Source organism: Papaver somniferum, chromosome 6 (genome assembly GCF_003573695.1).
Source record: "Papaver somniferum cultivar HN1 chromosome 6, ASM357369v1, whole genome shotgun sequence".
Lineage (NCBI taxonomy): Eukaryota > Viridiplantae > Streptophyta > Magnoliopsida > Ranunculales > Papaveraceae > Papaver > Papaver somniferum.
In genome coordinates this window covers 124,910,462-124,920,661 of record NC_039363.1, presented here as the reverse complement: position 1 = coordinate 124,920,661, position 10,200 = coordinate 124,910,462, and the positions used below count along the sequence as shown (strand labels likewise).

The 10,200-nt window shown below is 35.3% G+C and overlaps 1 protein-coding gene and 1 long non-coding RNA gene across 2 annotated transcripts; both read right to left on the bottom strand.

The window, feature by feature from the left end:
* Window positions 1-1,175: 1,175 nt before the first annotated feature.
* On the bottom strand, window positions 1,176-1,950 carry LOC113286138. The gene has a single exon (XM_026534840.1). The coding sequence runs from the start codon at window positions 1,762-1,764 to the stop codon at window positions 1,234-1,236; it is 531 nt and encodes a 176-aa protein (XP_026390625.1). The 5' UTR covers window positions 1,765-1,950; the 3' UTR covers window positions 1,176-1,233.
* A 2,532-nt stretch (window positions 1,951-4,482) lies between these two features.
* LOC113286137 lies at window positions 4,483-5,334 on the bottom strand. The gene is made up of 2 exons (XR_003329129.1): window positions 5,168-5,334; window positions 4,483-4,878 (listed from the first exon to the last, which is right to left on the bottom strand). It is a non-coding gene; the product is annotated as an uncharacterized LOC113286137 (long non-coding RNA).
* Between the last annotated feature and the right edge of the window lie 4,866 nt (window positions 5,335-10,200).

Genomic DNA, 10,200 nt, shown 5'->3' with positions numbered 1-10,200 from the left:
CGTATCCCCCAATTGCGCGTTCTGAAGTTATTAATTACTTAAGATTTATAATAAATCTATATAATAAATCTGGACCCTTCTTTATTTAAATAAATCTTAAATAAACTTATTATTTAAGGTAATTAATATTATGTGAATTAATCTGGACCATTCTTTATATGCCAGAAATGTAACTGAATAACTTAAATAGGTGCCTCAATCTGGGCCATTCTTTATGTATCCAAATTGTAGAGAGTCGTCGATGTAGTCAAACACCATTGTCCCTTATAATATAGATAGATGAAAAGAATCAAAGAGAAACTAAACTAATCAAATACAATATTTGATCGGTATCTTTTGACTGCATAAATGACATAAAACTTAGGCGTGAGGCACCATGAATTCATTAACATTAAAGAGAAAAACTAACAACAATTATCTTAATCAACCCAAACAATAGTGAATCATACCTTGGGAATAAAGTTGTGCAAATGATGAACCTTTGGGATAGGAATTTGATTATAAAAAGGATTAAATTAAGAGTTAAGTTATGAGAGGAATAAAAGTAACTCGCAAATAAATGGACAATTCCCTTCTTTATATGCCTAAATTGGAGGAATAACTCCCAAATAAATGATATTAAATTAATGAGCAATCAATTTAAATTCCTTATTTAGGTAATTAATATTATGTGGATTAATCTGGACCATTCTTTATGTCTAAAATATATAATGGAAATCTTAAATAAATCTATATAAATTTATTATATAGATTTATTAATTACCTAAGATTTATAATAAATCTATATAATAAATCTGGACCCTTCTTTATTTAAATAAATCTTAAATAAATTTATTATCTAAGGTAATTAATATTATGTGAATTAATCTGGACCATTCTTTATATGCCAGAAATGTAATTGAATAACTTAAATAGGTGCCTCAATCTGGACCGTTTTTTATGTGTCCAAATTATAGAGAGCCGTCGATGTAGTCAAACACCATCGTCCCTCATAATATAGATTCGAATACTTTATAAATCTTTTAATTTATGGATTATAAAAGAATTTCTAATGAAGGATAGCTTTTTGTACAGATTAACATTTTCATATACATGATACAATATTGTGTTCGATCTGCCTGTTAATTTAGAAGCAAATTCAATAACACAGATAAAAAAAAAATGAATGAAATGAATTGTTGCTCGACGTTGCGGTAAGAGACTCAATTAATCCTTTTAATCACCAGTCCTCAATTAATCTCGCTTGGATTTGTGAATTTTAGCCACGCCATTGTGATGGCCACCGCCTCGTGGACTAGGACCAGACACCTTATTTCCTCCCATGGTTTGAACAACATTTTTAAAATTGTGACCTTCTCCAGGGCTAGGTCCTGACACCTTAATCCTCCCAATTGTTTGGAGCTTCTGTGTTTTGAACTTGTGGCCTTCACCAGGGCTAGGGCCTGACACCTTAATCCTCCCAAATGTTCGGAGCTGCTGAGTTTTGAACTTGTGACCTTCACCCCCACGACTCGGACCAGCCACCTTATTTCCCCCCATGGTTTGAACAACATTTTTGAAACTGTGACCTTCACCACCAGGGCTAGGACCTGACACTTTAATATCACCATTCAGAAGTGCTTGTTGAACATTTCCTGTGGAATTAGAATCGCCTTGCTCAAGGGGGCGAGCTTCTGTTGAGGTAAGTAGGAGAAGAAGATGAAGAAAAAATGGAACTAGTAGACTAGAATTGATGATGCATACTGATTTTCTACTACTGGCCATATTATCGAATGGATAGTTGCGGTTTATATGATTATGTGTATGTTTTTTGGACTTGAAATGAGTGTGTTCGTAACTTGGTTGAAAGGGGAAAGAAAAGGGTTATGTTTTGATATGAAATGTTGGTAGGAGGGCTGCAGATATATATAGTGCCCATACGGAGCAACTTATCAATCAAGAGGAGTCGAAGAATCAAGAATGATCCTTGATCACTATGTATTGAAACTAGCCAGCTAGCCAGAGAAAGAATATAAGAGTTGAAAACGGAAGAGGAACATTGACGGGTCAGCTGAGGATTTTGGTGCACTCAAGCAAGCCAATCTCGTGTATGTTGGGAAAAGAGGGAACCATCCTAGGAGGTTCATAATATATGGACTCGAGGTACAGAGATATGTTGCTGAGCAGTTATTTACAAACTACAAACTAGTTTAGGACTAGGTTTGGGTCCAAATTGGGAGGTTTTGATTTTGATTCTACATTTTGAAATTGAGGATGCAAGAAATTTGAATGGAAAATTGGTGTGGTGGACTTTGTGGACTAAAGAGTTTGAAACTCATGGCTCATAAATTGGAAATTGTTTTCCTAACAAGAAATTGCACACAAGTTCATTTTGAGTTGAGGATTATTTTATTTTACTTGTTGGTTGATCTTTCTTCTTATTTTAGGGTCGTTTCTTGGGTGACCACATAACTAGCTTAACACGAAGTTTCCTGATACTAGACTAAATTTTGATGACCCATAAGAAAGTTTAATTAGAAACGAGAACTGGAATTGGATGATCGGGTTCAAATGTGTAGATCACACGGTATGACATTTGGATGAATAAGGTCATGGTTCATGGATTAGACAACTATGTTCAGTGGAGATTTTGTTGATGTCAATCAACGCTGTCACAGGAGGTTACCAAATTCTAATGTGAAAGGTATGACAAATTTTTAAAGACAAAAATATGAAGCACCCGGGGGATGGGTGTGGTTGGCTCCACCACTGCTCATCTGATTTGTTGTTGCTGACTTGCTCAGTGAAGCAGGTATGTCAATTTTGTCCCCCTTTCCATACTTGTAGAAATTGCAATATAACATATATAGGGAGGGGTAGTTGGTTGAAGGTGCACTTGCGGACCATGTACCAAGTAAGCTTCAAAGCTTAGCCTGAAGAGTATAAATGATGCCTAAGGCTCATTATTAGTCCCGTAGCCTTACGAAAGAGCATTTGATGCTTAGACATCACTATGCCATATTACAGATCCAATAATGCGCAGTCTTTGTGCATTTTGACGAAACGACTTATACGGACCAGGCCGTTACTATTATTGCTTAGCCACGACTTCGTAAACGAGTTAATTTAAGTTGCTTGTCCCTTCGCGGATGAACTACAGTATGTGCTTGATCCTTTTAGAGTAGGGAAGAGTACGTAGGCAGCCGCAATGAGTTGCAACATTGCCGGTCCAACACTTTGTTGCTCATATCATCTAACTGTGAGATGATTGGGACATTCTGACCTCTCATATCATTTGGCTCGGTAGCTCGATGCAAGAGATGATTATGGCCAAACTTGATGAGACAAGTTGCATTCCATTCACTAGATGCTCATACTTCTTATCAAGGCGTTCGACATAGGCTAAAAACCCGAGTGTCATAATTTAGCTCAAAAGGAGTCCATTTTGCTGAGAAATGGCCCAAAGATCAAGACATGTTGATTTATAGATCCACATGGTCACCAGAATTTAGCCAAATTCCATCGTTTAGGGCCTCAAAAGGCCGTTTTTTCCGTTTTAGGGAAGTCTTTATTTTCTTAATAAACCCTTAGCGGACCAAGGGTGAGTTGGAACGGTGTGGAAGTTAAATTGGCTGCATCATGCTCCACGAGCATGCTTGCAAAGACGAATGAACGTACATTTGCCTAGATTTAAGGCCCGGATCGTAGCATCATCATGGCGCATCGGGAAAGTTACGACCTGCGGGGCAACGCGCCAAAGACGTAATTTTCCAGTCCGTCACAATTATACTAATCCAAGGAAATGATGTCAACAATAAAAGTTGGTTCCATAAATGGAAACAACAACAGTTGATCCCAAACAATAGGAGTTGATTCAAAAATGGGATCAATAACAGGAGTTGATCCTATAAATGAGATCAACAATTGGAGTTGATTCCATAAAAACAGAAATCCATAGAATTTATTTTCCCATAACCTGTATTGCACAACCACTGGTACGCAAAAACTAAATTTCCCAAAGGTATGAAGTGCAAGCATGGAATGAAGTTTTTTTTCGCAAGTTTGTAATACTGTCCTGTAACAATAATTTGGACTAACCAACAAATATATTCTAGGGAATTATATGTGTGGTTATAATATGTGACCACGTTTCCACCAAACAAGAACCCTACACCATGAGGGCTTAAACCCCACTATTAACTATGTGTTCAGGTACTGACCATAGAAGGTCACACATGGCACCATCATGAGGTACCTCCTTCTTCAACTGTTCTAATATGTCAAAATAATTCATTAAATTATCAGAAGCTTCAAGTTAGCAATAAATAAAGAAGATATGAGATGAAACTTGGTCTAATGTGGAAATGGATGGAGTAAGGCCAACATGAACACTTAAAATTAGGTTCTTTGTGAGTGCAGAAACACAACTTAAGTTCAATAAGAAAAGATGAAAATCATAACTTAAGTCAAGATAAGACGATCATAAGTAGATACTGATGTTAATTGTGTGTGTCAACTATATGCCAATACAATTTTAACAAACCTTTGAAAACAGTTCAATCATCATTTCCATCTCAAATAAATCACAACATACCCAGGGTAAAAAGATTAAAGAACTAAAAATAATTCCATCTGTACCAAATCCATCCAAATATCATACAACAATGACAAAACCAAAATACACAAATGAATCAAGATCTTAAACAAACATATCGTGTTTTTTCCAAGAGGAACTCTAAGAGCAAGCTGATCAAAGGTCAAACACTTTCCACCAACTTTCAAAATCCTAACTCTAGCAGTCTCATTAAACCTCAACGCAACAATCTTCATGTTTGGTACTGGGTCTACCATCCTTACATAATCACTAACTCTACCAACAAGTACACCAATCTTCTCTCCCTGTTAACAAACAGAAACCCCAAAAATACTATCAAAATCCAAATTCGAGAGATCACTACTCAATCTTATTATGAGCTATATGCTACAAACAAATCAAGTTGAATCAGCTTCGAAAATCATAACAACAAAATGATGAACACACTAACCGAATTGAACAATCAAATCTTCAAATAAAAAATTACCCAAAACCGAAATCTAAAAACCAAATTACTCAGATCTTTAAATATAATTTTGACTACAACCTAAAAAATGGAGAAGAAGAAGAAGAGGATAAAGTATGAATAAGTACAAACTGATGTTCTTGGATGATCAATCTGTTCGTCGCGACGCCGATGGGTGGTGGCGGCGATGGGTGGTGGCGATGGCGGAGGTGGTTATGAATCTAGTGATGTTGAAAGAGGAACAAAGAGAAGAGAGAGAAAAATTTAGGATCTGAAATTGAAAGGAGAATGTTATCATTCGTAGAGTTAATATCGGTGAGGGTATTTACGAGATTATAAATTAAATAATTTTCTTACGTAGAGATTACCTATAGATCCTATTATAGTGTTCTTAATTAGTGGCAGGTCCACCCACTAAAGTCCAGTAATCGGAGGTCCATAATAAAAAGAAAACAGAAAAATAGACCCAACTTTTTAAGTCCTGGTCCTGCACACAAGTGGAACATATGGGAACGTATTTTTAAATACCGAAAACACCCTCAAGTATATAAAAGCAGTAACCAAATCCATTTCTTCTTCATTTTCTCATCTGTGGTTCGGTGAAGAGCTCCGGCTATGAAGATCTTCTGAGGTGTTGATCAATTCGTGAACTCAAACTAAGATTAATCGGTAGGTTCACTTCCTTACTGTTGGTATAGTTTAGGTTTTCATTTTTCCTTTCTTCTTCAAAAGCTTATTTTAATTTAGGTTTTTTTCTTCTCGGATTAGAGAAATTTTCATGTTTATATCAAAATCTAATGTTTAGGTATTAGATCTGATGTTGATAGTAAACTGGAAGAGTTTACTTTCGTCGATTTGGTATGATCTCTGAGTGTGTTTGTGTTGCACCGCGTTTTTTAATTGATTTTTGGGTTCGATCCATGAGTACGTATATGTAATACTGAAATATCTTCTTTGATTCGGTTATATTCAGAGTTTTGTCATTGTTTTTGGGTTCGATCCATGAGTACGTATGTGTAATACTGAAATATCTGCTTTGATTCGGTTATATTCAGAGTTTTGTCATTGTTTTTGGATTCGATCCATGAGTGTATTTGTGTTGCACCGCGTTTTTTAATTGATTTTTGGGTTCGATCCATGAGTAGTATATGTAATACTGAAATATCTGCTTTGATTCGGTTATATTCAGAGTTTTGTCATTGTTTTTGGGTTCGATCCATGAGTACGTATGTGTAATACTGAAATATGTGCTTTGATTCGGTTATATTCAGAGTTTTGTCATTGTTTTTGGGTTTGATCCATGAGTACGAAGATTTTTAGAACATCTTGATCAATTCAAGAACCCAAATCGATTCTAGCCTTTGGTAAGTTGATTTTCCTTATTAATCTTCTTCTCGTAATGTTTATTCGAAGGTTTCAAGATCTAATCATTAATTAGTTGATGTTTGATTATGTTTTCCAATTTGCACGTATGATTAATCAAGTGTTCCTTCATTTTCATGAAAATAATCCAAATCTAGATGAATAGTTACGTTTTTTATTCATTTCGTTACTAGATCTGATTATACTAGTTTTCTTTTGTTGGATTTAGGTTTTTTTCAGTTGTTTTTGTGTATGAACTATCAGTACGTATATGATGTACTGACAAAAAACCTAGTTAATTGTTTAGTTTTTGTTATAGATTAATTCCAGGTGAGAGTACTTTTGATGCCCTCCTGAGTCCTGAGTCCCGGTCCTTCTGGGGTAATGGGTTTCATTTATGCACCATTGTAACGAAAATTATTAGAAGGAGCTGGATTTAAAACATAGTAGTGTGAGGATGTGGGAAGCTTACTTATTTATCTGCACTTGAGTAATTAGATAAGACCCTCAAGATTAGCCTAGCGTTGATGCATAGTAATGCGACGATTCAGAATTTACCTCATTGTCAAAGAGGGAGGAGTCTTTTTGTACAAAAAATGACATGAAGATTTCCATTGAGTCTTTCATCTAGATTTCTGTAACCTGTCTAATTTTTTTCTTTCTTTGGGACAGACATGAAAAAGCCAAATCTGGCTGCTGAAATTGCACGCCGACTCAGTAAATTTCATCAGGTGGAGATACCAGGTTCTAAAGAGCCACAATTGTGGAACGATATCTTCAAGTTCCTTGAAAGAGGTTCGCCCTTAACTAAGCATATAATGTTGGATTTTCACATTTATTCTCTCCTCAATGCAAGCAAATATTCTTGGACCTCCAAAATTCACTGGAATAGTTTCTTTCTGTTGCAGCATCTGGTCTTAAGTTTGATGAACATGAAAAGCAGAGAAGGTATGAGACAATATCGTTTGAAGAAGTTCGTCATGCTGTTAATGAGATGAAGGTAGTTTTTCCAATTGATGAGTTTCACTTGTTTGTTACCTTCATGTTATCCCTGCGATAATCATTTCTTGAAATAAACATAATGAAGAATGCTTAGATATTCTAGTGTACAGTGTGATGTCACTAGTTCAAACTTCAAAGCTGATATATCTTTGGTGTAAGTTTATCTCTGTGTTCATAATGTGGTTTTCACACGCAAAAGCACGAGTTGATTCAAACTTAATTTTGTCCTCTAACAGCATCTAACAGACCTCCTTAATGCTCCAGTGGTTTATTCTCACAATGATTTGCTTTCTGGAAATTTGATGCTCAATGATAATGAAGGTAATCTTATGCTCTTACTATTTTTTAAATTTGCAGTTAAGGGGTATGCATTTTTCTTATGATTATTGTTTGGGGTTGTTTCCTCCATCTCTTTATTGTTGAGTGGTCAATGAAAATGGTTGAAGAACCATAAAATGCCCATTAGTTGATGCTCTCTCTTAGACTTGGTGTAGCTATTTTGTGATGGCTGCTCTCCCATTGAACACGTTAAATCCTAGCATGTTTTTAAGATCAGTCCATGACTTGATAACTGAGACTTGTGATACGACTGCACTCCTAATCTTAATAATCTGGCTAAAAGTAAAAAAAAAAAGGCTTATATAAATTTCCGACTCTATGATGAGTAAGATAGCATATGAATCGGGTAAATATACTCTTCGATATGACTCGTATGTTTTTGGTATGATATATGGTTTACCTAATAAGCTGATACTAACATTTACGTTTCTGCAACCATTTTTGTTGGACGTCTAGAAAAGCTTTATTTCATTGATTTCGAGTACGGGTCGTACAGCTACAGAGGCTATGATATTGGAAACCACTTCAATGAATATGCAGGCTTTGATTGTGACTATAGCTTGTAAGTTTTTCTTATTACATCAGTTCCTCTTCACTCTAAGTGGAATTCTGAAAAAATGTGCTTAATTGTTGCTTATGTGGTTTTGATGTAGGTACCCCAATAAGGATGCACAATATCATTTATTTAGGCATTATTTGAAGCCTGACGTACCACAAGAGGTATGCAAAATATTTATCATTGATTCTTACAGATTTGTACTCTACCTGGAAGCAGTGCAACAAATATGTACTCGAATTTGTAAGCATTCAGATATATAATCGGATTTGTAAGCAGTACGACAGATATGTACTCAGATTTCTAAGCAGTGCGACAGATATGTACTCAAATTTGTAAACAATGTAGCAAATATGTAATCGAATTTTTAAGCAGTGTACCAGATATGTACTCAAATTTGTAAGCAGTCTATACACACACGTTTGGTAGTAATGGTTATTATGGACATTTCCATGTTTTAATTAATTTTGGACCTCCGGATAAAAAAAAGATCTGGTTGGACCCTACTATAAATAACTATATGGGCCTAGGACCAAACAAGAAATTTTCCTTTTCTTATAGATTGTGTTGGGGTATTTATCAAGGGCTTAAAGGCATCGGTGAAGGCCCATCAAAAGGAGGGCATTTATCTAATCGGAAAAATTATGCTCACTCCCAACCCATGGGTAACCCATAATATGAGGCCCTTAATTAAAAGAAGTTTAAATCTAGGCCCCAAATTATTAAAATATCTTGATACCCTTATGCATATTGTCAAGCTCATAATTAAATAAAATTTAAATCTAGGCACAAAATTATTAAATCTAGGCCCAAAATTATTTAACTACAATACGAATGTGTAACCAGAAGTTACATATGCATATGACATGTTGATTTATGATTTTTCTGTGGTTGTAGTAATGAGGTTCAAACTCTCGGACTTGTGAAGGATAATTTTTTAAACTTAATAAAAAAGATAAAAATATACAAAAATATTAACAATGGGCGAGAGGTACTGGGACTAAGGATTTGGCCGAATTCACTACACACGGTTCATTCTATATTCTTTGACAATTTAAAACTCAATAAAATTAACATGGACTCTGATTTTGCCAAGATAGATTCTTAAAACATTGATTGTAAGTCCTAAGCATGATGTATCAAAACAACTAAGCTAAGCATACATCATCAAATTAAATAACAACCAATTAATTCAAATCATATTTCAATTTTAGATTAATGCAAAAGTCATAAAAAAGAATAAAATAAATTACCCCAAGGATGAAATTTAGCATCCTCCGTCGTCCCAGTGTTGGGTTTTAGCTCCTCATGATGAAAACACGCTCAAAATATATTTTTATAGCTTAAATGGTGTTTACAATGGAGAGAAAAGGAGAAAATGGTGTAAAACTGTAATCTGCGACGCACAAAAAGCGTCACAGAATGAACGATAAAACACAAGTGCTGCTGATGTTTAGACAGCACTGCGACCAACATCTGTGCGTCTTAGACTCTGTTGATAAACCACTGTCCTTTCTAGTCTGTTCTTCGTGTTCTTGGTGTTCTTCATCATCATCAGCAGCAGCAACAGAGTTTCATCAACTCTTGATTTCTGCTTCTCTGGACCTCCTCTCGACCCCAAACTCTCGACAGCCCTTCTCTACCAACCCAAGATGCTATTTATACACAACAGGAGGAAGAAATCATTCACAATAACTCGAGAATCATCCTCTTTACTATAGAAAATATTTTCAATATTTTCTTCTCCTGCCAGTTCACGAGAATCATTTTTACGCTGGAAAGTGCTTCAAAATATCTCCCTATCAATAATGTATAATCCACAATCAATATCTTGCCTTTACTGCATATATATTTCCCGGAATACAACCAAAAAAATCCCTGTATCTCTTCCTCTGTTTTATG

Bases quoted from the DNA above. Each gene is read 5' to 3' on its own strand.
- LOC113286138 (XM_026534840.1), bottom strand. From the start codon at position 1,764: ATGGCCAGTAGTAGAAAATCAGTATGCATCATCAATTCTAGTCTACTA.